Source organism: Equus caballus, chromosome 18 (genome assembly GCF_041296265.1).
Source record: "Equus caballus isolate H_3958 breed thoroughbred chromosome 18, TB-T2T, whole genome shotgun sequence".
Taxonomy (NCBI): Eukaryota; Metazoa; Chordata; class Mammalia; order Perissodactyla; family Equidae; genus Equus; species Equus caballus.
In genome coordinates, this window is record NC_091701.1 from 19,897,308 (window position 1) to 19,917,663 (window position 20,356).

A 20,356-nucleotide genomic window follows, 5' to 3' on the forward strand; every position below is an offset into this window, starting at 1 on the left:
CAAATCTCCTAAGAGCAGCTTTCAAAACAACAACAGAACAAGAGCATAGCATTGTTTCGTGTGCGCCTTTTAAAATAACCTAGTACTCGATAAAAGCTGAGGAGTGAGTTCAGACACAGTGCTGTGAGGGACTGTTCTGAGGAAAGCGGGTAAATGGCTTTGCAGGATTGCACAGGTGGCTTAAAGGTGAGGTGTAGCAATCTGGAGTTACAACCAAGAAGATCAGACTGTGTGTGGTGTCTGTGTGTAAACTACACGTGCTGAGAACTTGCCAGGATCAGGTACTGAGATAGTGGTTTTTCTTAGCTCATTTATAGGGTAAGTAAAAACTACGTGGGCACCTTGCTTAAACAGACGCTAGCTGTCACACAGGTACGGGTGTTTGGGGTATCTGGAATCTAACGATGAACTCTGGATGTAGGGAAGCAGATGTTTAAGAGCAGACAGACTGAAATAGGAACACTTTAGGAAATGCATAATAATTAACATTTTTAAGGTGTTTCATATGCCAGTTTCTAGGAAAAAAGCTGGTATCTGCTAATGAGACAGAGCTGGTCAGTAATTTCGGAGAGCTAGAGGGAAGCTGTTGAAGCAGAGAGCCAGTTGTCAGAACCCAGAATGCATTTCAATACCCATGACATTTCTCGGTAGTAAAAATGAGCATGACCAGGGCAGCAAAACACACTTACCGATGAAAAGCAACTGACAACCTGGAGAGCAGACGGGACGTTATTCTGGTGGTTGGGTAATCAAATAGATTTGTGCGGGGACCAGGAGCTCACAATTTTCCAGTTTAAAAGAATAAGAGGTGGAATGAGAGACAGGTTAATAACAACAGACAATGAGATATTTCCACAAGCTATTTTTGATGTTTGAGATCCATGATTCTGTATCCTTTAACTAAACACAATTTTTCCATTTTTACTCTGAAGAGTTCAAGAATGCTGACTTCTTGGACATATAATTTAAAATGCTTCATACTTTTATTTCCGAAGAAACTATATTTTAAATGTTTCACTAAAGGATCTGAGGATTTATTAGTCTAAGACACGTGGGCAGAAAATCTTTTTCCCATCAACAGTTAAGAAAATGTAGAAAGATATTCATCACAGGAAAATCTCCCCAAGAAATGTACATTAAGCTGTGATTAATGCTGAGAGCGGGTTTCTTTAGAAATTCCAGATGAGATCTTCTTCATGGCTCTGGGGCTACTAAAAGCAACTTCATTAGTTATCAGAGCGTCTGGAGATGGATGTCACTCAGTGATGGTGGACAGGAAGGACAGACAGCCTGACACTGGTGCGCCTGGTGTGGGTCATGAGCCACCCTGCTCAGAAGTCCTCACCACCCGCAGCTGGCAGCATGCTCAGATCAGCTGGACTCCCTAAGTAGACATGAGGGCACAGCCTTACTGACCAGCACAGCCACATTCTCACAGTTCCCATATTGTAAACTGGTTTATTCCCCAGCTATCAATTCCTAGTTCTGTTCCCTGAATCCAGAGACTTGTCTAAGCCTAAACGGTATCTCGTAACTTCTCTGAGTCTTTCTAGGGCCAGGCTCTCCTTCTTCATATTCACCTTAGCCCCTTTTGTTTTGTTTTGTTTTTGAGGAAGACTGGCCCTGAGCTAACATCCATGCCCATCTTCCTCTATTTTGTATGTGGGATGCCTGCCAGAGCATGGCTTGATGAGCAGCGTGTAGGTCTGTGTCGGGGATCCAAACCAGCGAGCCCCATGCCCCTGAAGTGGAGCATGTGGACTTAACCACTTCGCCACGAGGCCAGCCCCCTCCACCCCTCTGTTTTTCACTCAGTCTTCATCTCCTGGGTGGTAGCAGCTATCTTCTTCCCTGGGGGCACGCTGCACTTCTTTCAGCACACAGGGTCCACTGTTTGCCCTGACACTTTCCATCTCTGTTGGAACCTTCTATTTGCAAGCCATAGAGGGCAGCTTCTCTTTCTGACTGTGAGGACGAAAGAACAGCCTCCCTAAAATGCCCCTGCAGTATTTACCTTCTGAGGCCTTTGCCATTAGGTTGATCTCTATCTTTATTTTCAGTCCTAGAATGCTTCATCTCAGTGTGCCCCATAAGTAAAGCACATCAAGCCAGGGGAAGGCAGGACACAGAGCTCAGAGACACAGCAGGAAGGGATGGGCATGGGCCAGTCAGAGTCCTGGGTGGCAAATGCTCATTGTTCCTTATAGTCTGTTTTTTTTCCAGCTGTATTGAGATATAATTGACAAATAAAATTGTAAGATATTTAAAGTGTACAATGTGATTTGCTACCTTTATACATTGTGAAAGGATCACCACCATCTAGCTAATGAACACATCCATCACCTCACATATTTATCTTTTTTTTTGGTGAGAACATTTCAGTTCTACTCTCTTAGCAAATTTCAATTATATGACAGAGTTATCAACTACAGTCACCATGTTATACATTACATCCTCAGATCTTATTCATCTATAACTGAAAATTGGCATCCTTTTATCAAACTATCCTTATCCCCCTACCTCCCAGCCTCTGGGAACCACTTTTCTACTCTCTGTTTCTATGACTTTGACTTTTTATTTTTTTAAAAAAATTAAGTTTCCACACATAAGTGATACCATGCTGTATTTGTCTTTCTTTGTCTGGCTTATTTCACTCAGCATAATACACTCCAGGTTCATGCTGTTGCAAACGGCAGAATTCCCTTCTTTTTTAAAGCTGAATACTATTCCATTGTCTACATCTACTACATTTTCTTTATCTACTCATCTGTCAATGGACACTTAGGTTGTTTCCATACCCTTGCTATTATGAATAATGCTGCAATGAACATGAGAGTACAGACATCTCTTTGCGATAATGGTTTTGTTTCCTCTCCAGAAGCAGGATTGCTGGGTCATATGGTAGTTCTATTTTCAATTTTTGAGGAACTACCATACTATTTTTCATAATGGCTTGTACCAATTTACATTCCCACCAACAGTGCACAGCATTTGTTATTGCCTTTTTTCTTTTTTTTTTTTTTTGGTGAGGAAGATTGGCCCTGAGTTAATAGCCATTGCCAATCCTCTTTTTGCTCAAGGAAGACTGGTGCAGAGCTAACATCTGTGGCAATCCTCCTCCACTTTGTATGTGGGTTGCCACCACAGCATGGTTTGATGAGTGGTGTAGGCCTGGCCCAGGATCCAAACCCACAAACCCCTGGCCACCGAAGTGGAACACGCCGACCTCAAGCACTGTGCCACTGGTCCAGCCCCTCTCTTGTCTTTTTGATAACAGTCATCCTAACAGATATGAGGATTGTTTTTTTTTTTTTTTTGAAGATTGGCACCTGAGCTACCAACTGTTGCCAATCTTCTTAGTTTTATTTTTCTGCTTTCTCTCCCCAAATCCCCCCAGTATATAGTTGTATATTTCAGTTGTGGGTCCTTCTAATTGTGGCATGTGGGATGCTGCCTCAACATGGCCTGATGAGCAGTGCCATGTCTGTGCCTGGGATCTGAACTGGTGAAACCCTGCGCCGCCAAAGCGGAGCGTGTGAACTTAACCACTCGGCCAAGGGGCTGGCCCCAGGATTGTGGTTTTGATTTGCTTTTCACTGATGATCAGTGATGTTGAGCACATATTCATGTTGGCCATTTGTATGTCTTCTTTGGAAAAATGTCTATTCAGGTCCTTTGCCTATTTTCTAATAGAATTATTTGGTTTTTTGCTATTGAGTTGTATGAGTTCCCTACATACTCTGCATATTAACCTATTTGAATATGTCGTTTGCAAATATTTTCTCCCATTCCATAGGCTGTCTTTTCATTTTGTTGGTAGTTTCCTTTGCTGTGCAGAAGCTTTTTAGTTTGATGTAGTCTTACTTATTTATTTTTGCTTTTGCTGTCTTTACTTTTGGTGTTGAATCCAAAAAAAATCATTGCCAAGACTTATGTCAAGGAGCTTACCATCTATGTTTTCTTCTAGTCGTTTTATGGTTTGAAGTCTTAACACTCAAGTCTTTAATCCATTTTGAGTTAAATTTGTGTGTATGGGGGTAAAAGAGTGGTCCAGTTTCATTCTTTTACATGTGGCTGTCCAGTTTTTCCAACACCATTTATTGAAGAGACTATCCTTTCTCCATTGTATATTCTTGGCTCCTTTGTTGAAAATTAGTTGAATATATAGGCATGAGTTATTTCTGGGCTCTCTATCTTGTTCCATTGATCTACGTCTCTGTTTTTATGCCAATATCATGCTGTTTGATTTCTATAGCTTCGAAAACATAGCTTGAAATCAGGAAGCATGATGCCTCCAGCTTTGCTCCTCTTTCTCAAGATTGCTTTGGCTATTTGGGGTCTTTGGTGGTTCCATGTGAACTTTAGGATTTTTTTTATTTTTGTGAAAAATGCCATTGGAATTTTGAAAGGGATTCCATTGAATCTGTAGATTGCTTTGGGTAATATGGACATTTTAACAATATTAATTCTTCTAATCCATGAACACAGGATATCTTTCCATTTGTTTGTGCCTTCAATTTCTTTCATCAAAGTGTTCTAGTTTCCGTATACAGATCCTTCACCTCCCTGGTTAAATTTATTCCTAAGTATTTTATCCTTTTCAATGCTCTTACAGCATTTTTAATTGATCAGAATTTTGAAATCTGGCAAAGAGAGAGACCATCTTCATGGGTCATTTCACCTCAAACCATCATACAGTTCCTACATCCAAGAACTTTCTCTGTAGAATTACCACCTTAGTTTGATCTAAAGAGCAAGCTCCACTCAAATCTGACCTAGTTAGACTAAAGTCTCACTTGCAAACACCCCATGCTGGAGGAAAAGCAACGTGCCAGCTTCTCAGCTCTGAACCGTGAGGAATCCTAGGTTACCCTGGCAATGAGGCAGAAAACGGCCAAGAGCCTGACCAGCAAAGCAGAAAGGAGGCCAAAGAAAGCCCAACCTAATTTATAAAATAAACAACACTATTTGACACATACAATGAAACAGTTATAAAGTTAATAAAATCTCTGGACGGAAATTTCACAATTGTATAATCTTTCTAAAAATAAGTCCTCTACATTATAAAGCACACGCTACGGATTAAAATTGGAGAGTGCTCAAGCTAAGGAGGTTTACATCAAACAGTATTTACAAATGGGCCTTTTGTGAATGCAATTCTTTCTTGGACCTGTATTTTGTGTAGTTCTGACTCTTTGCTCTCGCGATTCTGACACATTGCGGGATTACGCCCTGATTTTGTTTCATCACTCTTTTATTTTTGAATATCAATTATACTTTAATATTACAATTATATTTTTTAACATATATCTCTATCTGATCATGCTTTACTATAAAGAGTTTTATCATCATCACCCCTTTTAAAAGGGGTACCATGAATATACTTTTAATAAGACAGGATTTTAAAAACAGAAAATGATAACCAGGAGACAGGGCGCTTTGACCATAAGCCTAGTTTTATGCATTAAAACAAACTAACTAAAAAATGAAGTTTTAGTGGCATTTTACATTTCATGTTTTCAGTTTTTAAATATTTTTAACAATTACTCTACCCAGAACTCCCAAATTATCCACAAACAACATAGGTCCAATTAGTTTATTTTCAAAAGCATCTTTTCAACAAAGACACTGGCTAAGAAATTAAAAAGACAACACTCAAAATGTGTACCCCAACTCCATCTTGGAGGCATTTAGTGAACAAAAGTCTCTCTTGCATACTAAGCAGGCTGATCACACTTGGCCCAGAATTCCTGAATAATGATGATTTGCCCTCAAAATTTCCCTTATGGTTTTGCAATGTTCCATTTATATACACAGCAGTCCAGAACCAAGACTAATCTAGCAGTATTTCTCAAGTAATTGAGAGTATACTTTTCAAATGTAATCTATGTATAATACCATGATTAAGGTACAGCTGGGGAAATGAAAGTGTTTTTTTTTTTTTTTGAAAGATTTTATTTTTTCCCTTTTTCTCCCCAAAGCCCCCCGGTACATAGCTGTATATTCTTTGTTGTGGGTCCTTCTAGTTGTGGCATGTGGGACGCTGCCTCAGCGTGGTCTGATGAGCAGTGCCATGTCCGCGCCCAGGATTCGAACCAACGAAACTGCAGCAGAGCGCGCGAACTAAACCACTCAGCCACGGGGCCAGCCCCGGGGAAATGAAAGTTTAACAAAACTTTCAAAAGAAAAGCATTTACTATGAAAAGGGAAGCTGAATTCTTGATTTTTGTTCTGCAAATTTTTACTCAGAAAATATTAGACAAACGTGAAAAAAAAATGTGCTGAATTCCTCCACATGTAAACCATTTGTCATCCATTCTAAGTGTTTTATACTTCATTTCTTTATCAAAAACCGTGTGATGTCTGATCCGTGCTTTGATGCTAGAGATTGTCTTCTCACCTGACTTCTTTCCTTGGCTTGTCTGGCAGTTCTCTAAAAGTTAAAAAATATGCACGTGTACACATGTTAGGAAAAAAGTACTGGTTACAGAAACTCAAAATTTTGTATTCTGTTAGTGTGGGAAAATCTACACTATTACCACACCCATTTCCTAGTCTTTGCCATTAGGGGCGTTACCAAACCGCAAGCAGAGGGCCCCAGTAGCTCTGGGACATGCCCTGAGGTCCTCGGTTCACTTAGGACCAGATGCTGAGGAGAAAACACACAGCTTTGGGGGATGTCTTGCTAGCCAGTGAGACCATGAATCCCTCATTTGGGGACCAGGGGAGGCCGTGATTCTCCTCATCCATGTGGGAACTTGTAAGGCATCTTGGTATTTCCCCGAGTGCAGTGCGTGTAAGACCTGTCTGCTTCCTATTCTCTGGGCTCAGAGGCCATTCCCAACCTAACAGCCTAGCCAATGCAGAAAAACAAAATGAGATAGACCAGAACTAGACTCTTCTGCTGCTCCCACAAATAAAGTTTTTCATGAGAATCTGAAAAAGTGATTACAGAGGGGCGGCATTTTCTTTTGCTATATCTTAATTCTCCTGTAGGTCTTGAATGTGCTAATAATATGCACAGCTGAGAAATCAGATAACTTTCTTCTCAACTGAAGTCTATGTACACGTGAAGTGATCAAGGTGGAAGAGGTGGGGAGAGAAAAGAGGGTTAAAACTAAAAACAAAAACCCCTGCCTCTATGACATGATTCCATTTACGTAAAAATTATGTTTGTGAAGAAACTGAGGAATCTACAATATTAAAAGAAGACTAAGAAAGTCCTCATACCATATGAACATTGGTAACGGATCTGAACAGTTCTCAAAAGTGTAAATACTATTGATTAGCATTTTCAAAAACATCTGGGTCTTTAGTAAACAAAGTAATGGCAGACCATTCTTCTCCCGTCACATCAGCACTAATTAGTGCAGTTAAATGGGTATTCTCCTTCACTGATGGGTGAGAGAAGCATAACTGATTTTGTACAAACCTTTGGAAAACAGCTTGGAGATAAATTCCTATAGTCTCAAAAATATTCAAACACTTGACTCAGTGATTTTATATCAGAGAATCTATCTTAAGGAAAGACCTCAAATGTAAAAAACAGTATGTATACCAAAAAAATGTGCTTGGTAGTGTTATGTATAAGAACAAAGAAATGTAAGCAACTTCAACGTTCACCACTATGGGAATGCTAAATAAACTAGGTGGAGATCTACTCAATCGACTAACATGCAGCCATTTTAGATGATAAACATTATGAATGCTTAAATCTTGCCATAAGTGAAAAAGAAAGTTGGATACAAAGTTGCATATTGAGCATATGCTTCTTTCTAAGATTATCTCAAGAGGCAGATCCTACTCCCTCTAACTGCCTGTTAAAAATTCATCTTAGCTGATAATACTATGTCATTGTTTTCCTTTTGCTTTAAACAGCAGGTAATTGCCCAAAGATGCGCCCAGGTGACTGGGTTTCATACTTTGGCCAGCAGTGCACTGTTGCATGTTGAACTGAGTTGGTCCTAGAGATAATTTATTAATGTTCTCAGATATTTCAGGACATATTTGGCTGTAGATACAAACATATGCCACGGCCCTAATTCACCGAACTTCTGGTTTGAGAGTCCGGGTCTCTTCCAGACTGTGCAATATGTAAGTTGTATTCGTTTTGTTCTAGGTGGTGGTGAAAATTCCCCGGTCCTAGAATGAATTAAAAGGGAAGCAGTTTCTCTTCCACCTGTGACTGAGAACTTACATTGGCCTCAAGAGGAAACTCAAGGGTTAGGTGATGAATCCCGGATCCCAGACCAGGGATACGGATCCATCCACATAATCTTCCACACTGGTACGCACAATTTGCAATGTGAAGTCCCTGGATGGAGTCAAACATGCCTGTGAGCTTCACTGACCTCTTTGTGACAGATCGTGCAGAGAGTCTGCAGGTTGTCCAGGGAGCATTGTCCTCCTCCACTGGACACTGGCTTGATGTGGTCCACCTGCCAGAAATGCCCTTCTCCTGGGTTCCTTATCATTTCATTAAGCTGCAATGAGAACACAAGATCAGCAATTTTCGACATACACTGTGGTTTTACGTTGTGCCATTATGTTTATACAGCAAAATCACTGGGAAAAATACATTAGGATGGCTTTTTATAGCTTTTATCGTGAGTAGGAAAAACCCCCTAGCTTAGCAATTTGAAAGCAATAAAATATGTTTCTGAAAAAGTTTGTTTCCCTTACCTAACTCATTTTGAAAAAATTATAAGCAAGTATAAAATACTAAGACTCCTGACAGATTGGGAAAAATCAGTTCCTTCTGCACCTTTGAGCTAGTTTTTAGAGTCACTAAAACCAAACTGAGAAAAGAATAAGAACAGACTAGAAATTAAAACCTTCTGAATATTACTGACTCAGACAATCTTTAACTGTTGACCTTCAATGCAATTGTTACTACACCAATGACAGTTTAACATTAATATTAATAGCTATCACCTGAACTTTTATGCTATTCACCTGGGAGCCTGCCAAGTCACATGGACTGGAATGAAATTTCTATAACAAACCTCTGTATCTTGCATATTTGGAATAAACAAAGATGTCCATTGAAAGCGGCCATTATTGAGGCCAGTCCACATATACACACTTTATATTTAACTAGTAATGACCCACATTAGAATGGGACGTATTTTAACATTTTACCTGAGGTGGTAAAACCAGCTCACTGCACAGCAGTGTAGTTGTTTAAATACCACAAAGATGAGTGTGAAAGTTGTTTTTATTTCCTTGGTGTTGGACAAGGAAGAAATTACAATCAACTTCATGGCTGCCGGCCAGGGAAACCTGTGACATGGTTCCAGAGCCCTTGTAAGGAAGCTCGTCAGGCCCACGGACAGCACAGGGACCTGATCACCAGTGTCTGGACCGAGAGGAGCCCAGGAGCCAGCGAGCTTTGTCCAGCTGAACTTTGTTACAGACTGACTCACTTTCTCTTCTGTACTGGACTTCCCAACTTCTGTTAGAAGATATAAATAGATTTTTATTTTTGAGGTTGGTATTGTTAGAAGCAACTACAAATGGCAGTCTTGTGCATCAAGCAAATGGCACATTCTTAGAAAAAAATCCATTTTGGTCCTGCCTTTTGTAACCAATTCTTTTTTGCTGAGCAGTCTCCACTCTGACAGACTTTATGATCCAGAAGCCTCTTTGTTCTTCCCAGTAATACTATGGCAAATCACTTGGGGTCAGTCTTCAACATCCTAAATTCACCTCTTGAAAGACTCACTCCCTCTCCGACTGGTCCTCCCCTCTCTGAGCCCCGTGGTGCTCCCTATCCTCTGCGTTCTTGTTTTAGATGTATACTATGTGACTTCTGCATCCTGGACAGGCTGCTTTCAAGATGTCCTTGAGTCTTTTCATTGTGTGTCCTCTGGAAGCCTCCACACTCTGGCAGCAGAAAGAAACTGGAGTCTGGTGACACCTCTGGGATGGGTACAACATGTCTCTCACCAATTAGACCAGAAGATTTTTCAGGAACTCTGATTGTCCTTAGGGAAATAGTATATTTCCCTAGCTCTCAAAGTCACACTAATTTATCTTTGCAGAAACGCTTATTAATTAATTCTGTCATAATTCAGCAATACTAGGTAAATAAAAATGTATGATTTTTATTTGACTAACTGGCAGGAATTTATCCAATATTTTAGTGGGCAGTGAGTAGCTCAGGAGTGATTTTTTTTTAATTAAGCACAATACAAAATCACTTTTTTTTTTTTTGCTGAGGAAGATTCACCCTGAGCTAACATCCATTGCGAATCTTCCTCTTCTTTTCTTTTAGGAGAGCTGGGCCCAGGCTGCCAAACTTAATCACTATGCCACTGGGGCTGGCCCCTAAATTATACATTTTGCTCTCATTTGAAATTTATAACTGATTAGAACAGAACATTAGAAACCCAACTGAGTTTTGGAAATCAAGTGAATACTGATAATAGTATGTTAAGAATACTGTTTTTTTTTAATAAATTACATTTTACAGTGGGATGAACATGTATAAGTTTCCTTCTCATTGTAATGAACTATATTTTGGGGGTTATCTGTTTGCCACATATTAACATCATGAAAAGTAGAACAACCAGACCATAGGTGTCCTTAATGCAATGTACCATCTGTTAAGATCTCTTCCCAAAATAATGTAATCATAATCTGATTAAACCTCTAGATCTTATAACCATTATCCAGGAAATCAGGAGGATAGAGAAACATGTCAGATAGCACCATGAGGATACAGGGAGACAAATCCAGAATGTGGGAAATCCTACAGGCAAATGATCCAATTTTTTAATGGTGTAAAAAAAGGGATGAGGTGATATAGATTAAATGGAGCATAAGAGACGTAATGACCAAACGCAATGTGTGGGTCACATTTTGATCCTCATTAGAACAAAGCAACTGTAAAAAGACATTTTGAGACAATCTGGGAACCCAAACTTACTGGACTTAATGGACTTATTATAATTAAGGAATTACAATTGTGTTGGGTGTGATAATGTGTATTGGGGTATGGGATTATACTTAAAAGGAGGAAAGACAGAGAGACAGAGAGAGAGAGGGAAGAAGAAAGTCTTTATGTGTGAGAGATACATAATGAAAGTATTTAAGGGTGAAATAAAACCTTGTCTGGAATTTGCTTTAAAATAATTCCAGGAGAAAAAAGGAATCGAGGTGAAGGGCAGATGAAAATGAAGGCAAATGTTGATAACTGTTAAAGTTGGTGATGCGTATATGGGTTCATTATTCTTTCTACTTTTGTATATATGTTTGAAAGTTTCCATATTAAAAAGTTAAAAAAAGAAAGTTTGAGAATCAATATTCATCACTCAGTACAATGCTGCCTTCTCTCTGTCCCATGATTATAATTTACCTGTTCTAATGGGAGCTTTGAGGTCCAGGTAGTATCCAGAAGATTCTTCCTCTGACCTTTAGGGGCATCTCTCAGACGTAAAAAGAGTTCTTGTGCATTCAGATTACAGAGCTGACACACACCGTGTTCAATTTCAAATACTTTGGCTCGCAGGTAACTGTTATGAGATCGAATCCAAAACTCCTCCTGACATCTCAGAGAGCAAAAGCGTGAATCCCAAGCGTTGGCTTTACACTCTTGCCTAGTTTGGCAAGTGGGTTGCTGACAGCGAAGGCAAAGGGGATTTCCTTCATTATCCACAGCTTGCAAATAGCCTTTGGATGTAGAAGGCTCCACAGTGAGATCAGCTTGGGCTGTGCAGGGATTTAGAAAGGGGACACAGGCTCCATCTTTAAGAAATTTTCTAGAATTGAACAAAACAGTGACTAGGTAACTAAAGAACACTGATTCTAGTCTAAATAGTCATTACTTTATATAAAGGTCTTCACAATTTCTATATTGATAATCAGTAAACATGGGGCCCACAGATTCTGTGACTCAGTGTGGAAGTAAATAGCTGTAGTCAGCACTCTACACTCTATGCCAAGTAAGAGAAAGAATGGTGTGTTAAAAAAAATTTATCTTGAATACAAATATGCTGCCTCTCTTGGGAATTTAGATGTCTTCAAGTTAATCAGACTGTGAGACATCTGGAGAAGTAGGAAAATGGGAAGACAGAAAATGCTTCTTGAAGTTGGGAAAGGAGGCGAGTGGAAAAGCCCAACTAAAGTAGTGGCTGTCGTGCTCTCTACATGTGCCGGGTCACACACCTCCACAGGACAGAGAGGCCATTAAAGTCTCCCATGCACACTTTCTTCCGGTTTCTGCTGCCCTACAGGACACAGAGTCTTCACATCCATAAAGTGACAGAACCAGGTAGCTAACAGCGTCGACAGGAACCACAACAGTAGACTTGCTAAACAGGTGCCTCCTCCAGGTAAACTCAGAGTTGATAAAACGAAAATTAGCAATGAAACCTGATAGGACATGAGCTCAATTTGTTAGAATAAAAGGAAAAGGTACATTATTCAATTACGTTGAAAAGTCCTACATGGGAATTACAACAGCTGCTTTGCCTATTTCCATAGCTGTTCGTTCGAAGTGTTAAAAGAAAAACTTCTTATGACAGAAAAAACTCAAGATGGGGAGGCAGAGCCCAGATTTGACCTCAAGTCTCCTAGCATCTAGTGGCCTAGGGCAGGTCACTTGGTCCACCTGGTCTCAGCATCCTTCCTCATCTCTAATTTCTAAGGTGAGGAATCATGTGCCTCACAGGCTTGCTAGGAGGATTCAAGAGCTACTCTATTGTGAAAGCTTTGTGACCTGTCAAATGGCCAAACAAAGGTAAAGTATTACAAAAATGAATACACAACTTTAAAGGAGTGGTCTTAGTCCTTCCATACTCCACTGGTAAATAAAACCTTACTTTGTGGAAGAGTCCCACGGCCTGGGCTCCTTTGTGATCAGACGGACATGGCCCCCGTCACTCTTCACCTTGTCCATCGAGGCGACAGCAACATCTTCTTTGGTTATATATCTAAAACAATTACAAGTTAAGTAGATTTCCTCTGTCCTATAAGAGTTTCTCTATTTCATGTTCGCACTGCTCCTTGCAAATCCAACAGGAGAAAAAGCAAGATACCAGTCTCTTCGCTGTGCTAATACTAAAGTTAGGGAATGGAATTTTCTCCCTTTACATTGGTCTCCACATGTGGGAAACACATCTCTTTGTTCCAAATTATTTTTCTCAAGATTTATTTTTCTAAGAAATTCAAGAGCTATTCAATATCCTTTGGATCAATTTTCACTTAGGGATAAAAAAGGAATGGATGTAGGAATAAGAAATGATCAAATCCATGCACAACTGACAGCCTTCAGTAAACAGCTTGCCAAGCTGTGCAGAAAATCTCTAATTGCATTTTTACCTCCCTCTTGGCCTTTTCTTCAAGGCTTCTCAAATCACCTTAATCAGCTATAACAGTGTATCAGCGAATTCGGGTGAAGTGATTCTCTTTTTAGTTAACCAGGTTCAATCACATCTTCTATAATCTCAAGGTTGTTCCCACTATCATTGGCCCACACAGGGTTTATGGAATCTTCCACTGAAAGAAAGCCACTCTTGATGTGGGATTCAGAATCTTATAACACAACACCATCAATACCACACAATGGTTTAGGGACTGGAAGTAAAGATGAAAGTTATTCCAATTAAAGGTGACAGGGGAATTTAAGTAGGTGAAATGCAATTAGCCAATTAATTCCTTCTAATTAGCATGGCCCAGTTTCTCTGGTAGTTATACCTATTGTAGTTTTTTTCTTAATTCATTTAAACATATTTTTCTTCATATTTTTAAGTACTTCTCCATTCAGTAGTCTGATAATAAAATCAGAGCTAAATCACAATGGAATTGTGTAATTGTAGGTAAAATTTTAGAAATGTGCTCTTATGTTGTTCAAATAGATTTAATAATTAACAGATTTTCTTTTTACAAACTATTTTATTAATTTTTTGATTAGGTGATACATGCACAAATTTAAAAATTGAAAAGGCAAGCAACAGCGTATTTGGTGAAGAATCAGGACCCCTTCCATTCCCATCCCTCTTGTCCCCCTCTCCCTCTGCTGCCAGCTTTTAATATATCCTTTGAGAAATAGTTTATTTTCTCTGTGTATAGGTTGTACCATTTATTTATTTATCTCTGTATTTTTATTGACATATAACTCACATACCATAAAATTTACCACTTTAAAGTTTACAATTCAGTGCATTTTAGTATATTCACAAGGTTGTACAACCATCACCATTACCTAATTCCATAACATTTTCATCAACCCCACAAAAAACCTGTCCTCATTAGCAGTTACTCCCCATGATACTTTTTATTTTTAAAAACAAATGATAGCAGAATATACACACTAACCCTCACCTCGCTCTTTTTACCTGAAAATACATCTCAGAGACCTTTCCCTATCAGTACACACAGGGCTGCCCTATTTTCCTAATGGTTGCATTATTTGGATAAACCACATAGCTAACCAGTCTCTGATTAATGAGCATGTAGGTTGTTCCAGCCTCTGCTACCACAAACAATGTTGTAATAAATATCCCTATACATGGTATTTTCTACACATGAAGTAGACATAGAATAAGTTCCCAGAAGTAGAATTGCCGCATGAAAGGTCTTGGGTGCTTTAAATTTGGATAGATTTGGGCACATTGTTCTCCTTTGGGTTTGTACCAATATATGCGTCCAGCAGCAATGAATGAACGAGAGCACCTGTTTCCTCACACTTTCACTAGCACAAGGTAAGTCAGTTAAAAACATCACTGCTGGGGTTGGCCCGGTGGCACAGCGGTTAGGTTTGTACATTCTGCTTCAGTGGCCTGGGGCTTGCTGGTTTGGATCCCAGGTGCAGACCTATGCACCACTTGTCAAACCGTGCTGTGGCAGGTGTCTCACATATAAAGTAGAGGAAGATGGGCATGGATGTTAGCTCAGGGCCAGTCTTCCTTGGCATAAAAAAGGAGGAATGGCAGCAGATGTTAGCTCAGGGCTAATCTTCCTCAAAAAAAAAAGAAAAATCACTGCTAATGGTGATATGTAGTTCATTATAGCTTTAAATTTGCATTTCTCCTATTAAGAGGAAGAGTGACTAGCTTTTCATGTATACGCATTTCCACTTGTGTGGCTTTCCTAAAGCAAAAAGGAAGCACAGTGAATTCTTCGAGAATTCTCTAACTTGCTCTTTTAGATCCTAAACTTCCCCTCTCCCCCCATTTCTTCAACCATTTTATTCCCTTGACAAAAGCTCTTTGCTGAAGTAGTTCAGTAGATTCTAAGTGAACTCAAAAGCTTCCTTGCTTTGAGGGTCAAGGGGACATTAAGCCTTGCCTCAGGTATTATTCAATGTTTAGAAGCTTCGAAACCTAATTCAGTACTTTAAAAAATGCTGAGGAATCTATTCAGAGATTTAAGAACTAAAAATAACCTTTCCTACAAGAAGTTTAAGCACAATTTTTTGGAAACCATGAGAAATAGATCAATCAACTCCAAAGTGAGTTGTTGACAACTTTTCAAATGGAGTTGTGAGTTACCAATATTTAGTTTTCCATTGAGGTTTGCTAGGAAGTTCATGTAAATATACCAACTCTCAATAGGATTATGGTAAATCTCAATTTTGACAAATAGGGAAGGGAGAATGTAGCCTACTAAAGTAATTCCTGGATGGGGATGGGAGCAGGAGTGTGCATTGGAAAGTGGCCCAAATCCATGAAAACAATGCTGGGCTATAGGCTGCTGACCTGTTTTGGAGATGAGTTGTGGCTAGAGGATAAACAGTTGGCATCCTAAGGCCCCAACTGAATCAGGCCTGCCTCTGACAAATGGGAACTCACTTAGGCACTGAAACCATGGCTGATGGTCTTGGCTTCCATTCATATTTAAGAGTGAGCTACTCAAAAGATGACTGCAAAGCTCTAAGCTTGAATGGGACCTGAAAACTGGTGGATGTCACTGGAGGATAATCTGGTTGGAGATCTAGCCATTGCTTTTGGGGGAATTCCTAAACATCAGTATCTATGCGTCTTTATTCTGAGACCATTCCATTTTTTTCAGAGATGAATCCTCTAATCTCCTGCTTAGGAAGTAAAATGTGGCTGCTGGTATTCTGGAAACTGAGCAAAGAAAGTGGTCTGGGGAGTGTCAGTTTCTAATATAATGCATCTCCCTTCATCTCCAGTAAACCTGGTGTTTCCAAGACTGGCGCCTCTCTGGTTCGGTTTCTCTAGAAAGTAAACTGGTAGGACAGTGGGAGGGAAAGGCACCCAGTTCTAACTGCTCCTCATACAGACTTCAATCAATCAATGCTGTTGTGCAGCCCCATCTTTCACACCTGCTGTCAGAGACACACAGTTACTCCAATTTACTGAGACTCACTCGGTTCTACAGCAGGAACCAGCATGCTTCCTCAAAGCATCCCCCCGACTCCCCCGCAGGTACACAGCTTTCCCTTTCATGGCTCTACTGGGTCAACTTCCCTGGAGCCCTCCCTCTCTGTGCTCAGTGACCAAGGTCTCTAGATCTCCCTCCTTAACACCTCTCTTCATTCTCTTTCCTTCATTCCCACTGCTAATGCCTTAATATAAGTCCTCACTGTTTTTTTCCAGGTTTACTATAATAGTCTTTTAACTTGTGTGGTAGGTAGATTTTAAAGATATTTCCCTAGGATTCCTGGTATTCAATCAATCACTCGTTAGGTAATGCTATAAAAGGACTTTGCAGATGTAATTAAGGTTACGAATCAGCTGACCTTAAGACAGGGAGTAATTCTGAGCATGAGAAAGATTTGACACACCACTGCTAGCCCTGAGATGTAGGGACCCATAAACTTGATCTAGAAAGAAGCTTCTAGAAGATAAGGGCAGCCCCCAGCTGGCAGCCAGCAAAGAAACCTAAGTCTTACAACCACAAGGAACTGAATTCTGTCAACAACCTGAATAAGCATGAAAATGGATTCTTCTCACACTATCAGTAAGAGCCCAGCTGGCTGACATCTTGATTTCAGCCTTATAAAATCCAGAGCAGAGAAATCAGTAGAGCTAACTCAGACTTCTGACTTATATACAACTGTGAGATAATAAATTTCTGTTGTTCTTTTTTCTTTTCTTTCTTCCTTTATTTTTCATTTTAAAATTTCTGCTGTGTTAAGCTGCTAAGTTTGTGATAATTTGTTAACTGCAGCAATAGAAAACGAATGCATCTTGTCTCCCCACTTTGAGTCTTGTCTTTCAATCTAATCTTCCAATTGCGCCAGAGCGAGCACTTAAGAAACAAATATAATTATTGATTCTGCTGCCTGTTAACACAAGTTTTATCTTTAATATATCATCTTCATATAATTTTATAAAGAAAACTGTGTATCTGACTTTGGTTTGTATAGATTTTATGACTTTTGCTTTTTTTGACTTTACGACTCAGTCATCTTTCTCAGGTGGTTCTGTAAGTGGTCCATGTCTGATGGAGAAGAAACAATGGGACACATCTAGAAATGGCTAGGGTGGGCTGTAAATTCAGTTAAGAAGGGAATTAGGATCATGCAAAGAGAAGACCAATACTTCAACTAAGACTGTGGTTACAAAAGTGAGAAAATGGAGAGGACTGGAAGAAGTATTGAGAAAAATAAAATAGGCACCATGCTTTTTGTTATATATGTGTGCGTATATGGATGTGTGTGTATGTATATGGATAAATATACACATATATTTAACATGTATTTTCTATATGAAGTAATACATGCTTGTGGAAAAAAGTGAACCAGTACAGAAGAGTTTAGGCAAGAGTACAAAACTGGCAGCTCACGGGTAAATCCAACTAGCCAAACAGCTTTATTTGACTCATACAGTATTTTATTTTTAAATCTGAATTTGCATGACTTTAGTTGGGTTATGCACTTTCCAGTCTGCCAAATTTCCACCCCCACCCCATCCTTGCTAGTTTTACACTTGATCTCATTTGTTCATTTACGGTTCCTGATTTGTTTTTAGTCATTCGAATTTGTGATCCTGGCATAAAGTATAAAGTTCCTACCATCTCCAAAAATCCCCTAATCTCATGATCTAGAGCAAGATTTCTCAACACTCATGTTATTGACATTTTGAAACAGGTAATTCTTTGTTTGGGAGTGCAGCTCTGTTCACTGTAGGATATTTAGCAGTATCCCACGCCTCTAGCCACTAGATGTTCCCCAGTTATATTCTCTAATCATGACAAACTAAAACATCCCCCAACACTGCCACCCTGGGGGGTAAAACTGCCCCCAGTTGAGAACCACTGTCCTAGAGAAACCCCTGGTAAGATTTTCTAAGGTATCCACCCAGATACTTTCTACGTCAATAACAGCAATTACATATATTTGTATTTCCATCTTTTTTATACTTACTTTTACCCTTAATAATTTATCACAAGTATCATTCCTTGTTCTTACACATGAATGTACCATATGCCATATTTTGAAACAGCAGAAGAGATTTTTCACTGTATGGGGTTATAATTTATTTGATCAGCCACATCCCCTCGCATACCATTGATGGCTTTCTTTCACTTGTGTAGACGGAAAAGGCTAGAGATCATAAATGACGGGATGTGAGGATGAAGAGAGATTGCAGGTCTGTGGAGACAGCAAGAGCGACAGGGGCTGCTTCTGCCAATGTGGCTGTTTGGTTTGGTGCTTTGCGATCTCTTCTAAAGCAAGAGTTGGGCAACAGAACAACTGACTGCCTTTCCTGAGAATCTTTGCTTCGTGCTGAGAAAAGAGTCTACAGAGAATGGGGATTTGAGATCACGCAGGGGACTACCTAAGTGAGGCAAAGATGATTATGATGCCAAGAAAGGAAAGTAAGAGTACAGAGATTAGGAAGGGACCTGTAATGATAAAGGCAAAACAGTTACAAACGCGAGACACTTAGCCTTTCCTTTTATTTTGTTCCCAACCCTGGGCAAGATAATAGTACCTCCCACCACTTGGGTGTTGGTGCATCAAATAGAACCAGCTCCCCTGCTGGTTCTCACTCTAGCAGCACAGGGCAGATGGGGCCCCGAGGCACCCTCCTGATGAGCAGGACTCATGGTGCGCAAGATCCAGACAGCCGGATCTTTTCCAGCAGATTTGATCAAATCTGCAAAATATTTAATTATGTTGCTATAAGATAAGCTGTCATTTTACGTATAATTTATTTCTCTTACCTCATCAGGACTTCATTAGTGGTTACATAAAAAGCCTCAGACGCCCCTGTAGAAATACCCATGACAAGTAATAACATACAAAATAAAAAAAGAAAGACAACTCATACCTTTTGGTACTATTGTGTTTGCTTTGCTGCTTTGCGATCTCTTCCAGAGCAAGAACTGGGTTGCAGAACAGCTGCCCGCTTTTCCTGATTATCTTTTGCTTCATGGCGGTTAGACTACCCCATTCTCGAACAAACCTCAGAATCTAGCAGAAAACGAGATAATGAAAAAATGAACAGCTCACCTTTGAAAGTGAGGCTACCTATCAGAAAACTGATGTTTTATTATACCCCTAAAATAGGCTTTTGAGTTTCACCATTTAAGGCTTTCTTCAATTTGAAGCAGTCTCATATCTTTATTATGAATATCTATGGCCAGTTCTGCAGAGGTCTCTTTCAGTCCAAAGACTCCCTAAAGGCACATTTCAGGACACGAAATGTGCCAGCATATGTCCTTAACGCACAGAGGGAGCGACAGCAATAACGCACTCAGTGAGACCAAAAGAGGTCCAGCTGTTGGAAGCACATATCCCACCAGTGGCCGAGGCAAAACCAGTCTTGGGGACAGCAGGTCTTGCAATGGTGACAGAAGGACAGTGCAACATCTGAGAATTGCTTTGTACTTAACTATCTGAGTTATCACAGGAAAATAGCCATCAGTAACTCTGGCACATTTTTATTAGGGTTACCATTACTCTTACTTACTAGTCAATTACATGTAACTGGCTATTTTCTGGGAATCTGAGAATCAGGATTAGATGACACCAAAGAAAATAGCTCACTGCTACCTTTTGCTTTAAGAGAGGTGCAGCTGAACCATGGGCAATGTTTGATTTCCACTCACAGGGCAAAAACATAATCATTATTTTCTTGTAAAAAGTGGTACACTGTCTGCTGGGTCAGGCCCTGCACATGTTGACCCTTCTTAGCAGCGAAGGCAAACTGGCCACGGATCAGAATTAACGCCTCCCCGGCAGATACCCGGCCTGCAGTTGCATGCTGGTGCTTCTGACAGTGAATTGAGAGTCACCCAGCATGGTCTTATCCCTGCTCTCAGAATTTGTCATTGTTAGGACTTAACCTTCAAAGATAAAATGTGATTCTGTCAGATACAAATATCACAGTTGCTAATCCTGTGAATGAGAAATTAGATGATGTGAGGATGATTCTAT

The 20,356-nt window shown here is 39.8% G+C and overlaps 1 protein-coding gene across 10 annotated transcripts in view; it reads right to left on the bottom strand.

Annotated features, from left to right (window-relative positions):
• Positions 1–5,582: 5,582 nt before the first annotated feature.
• The window catches only part of ZRANB3 (zinc finger RANBP2-type containing 3), a 216,270-nt gene continuing 201,496 nt past the window's right edge, over positions 5,583–20,356 (bottom strand). For 8 of the 10 annotated variants that reach the window (XM_070240766.1, XM_070240769.1, XM_014732443.3 and 5 more), the window contains 5 exons: positions 19,248–19,390; positions 12,825–12,935; positions 11,360–11,762; positions 8,352–8,483; positions 5,583–6,433 (listed from right to left, as the gene is read on the bottom strand). In XM_070240766.1, the coding sequence (XP_070096867.1) occupies positions 6,335–6,433; positions 8,352–8,483; positions 11,360–11,762; positions 12,825–12,935; positions 19,248–19,390 (888 nt within the window). In that variant the 3' untranslated portion in view covers positions 5,583–6,334. Of the gene's footprint in view, positions 6,434–8,351; positions 8,484–9,141; positions 9,455–11,359; positions 11,763–12,824; positions 12,936–19,247; positions 19,391–20,356 lie in introns of all 10 variants that reach the window. The other 2 variants (XR_011428186.1, XR_011428187.1) reach the window with 2 other exon arrangements.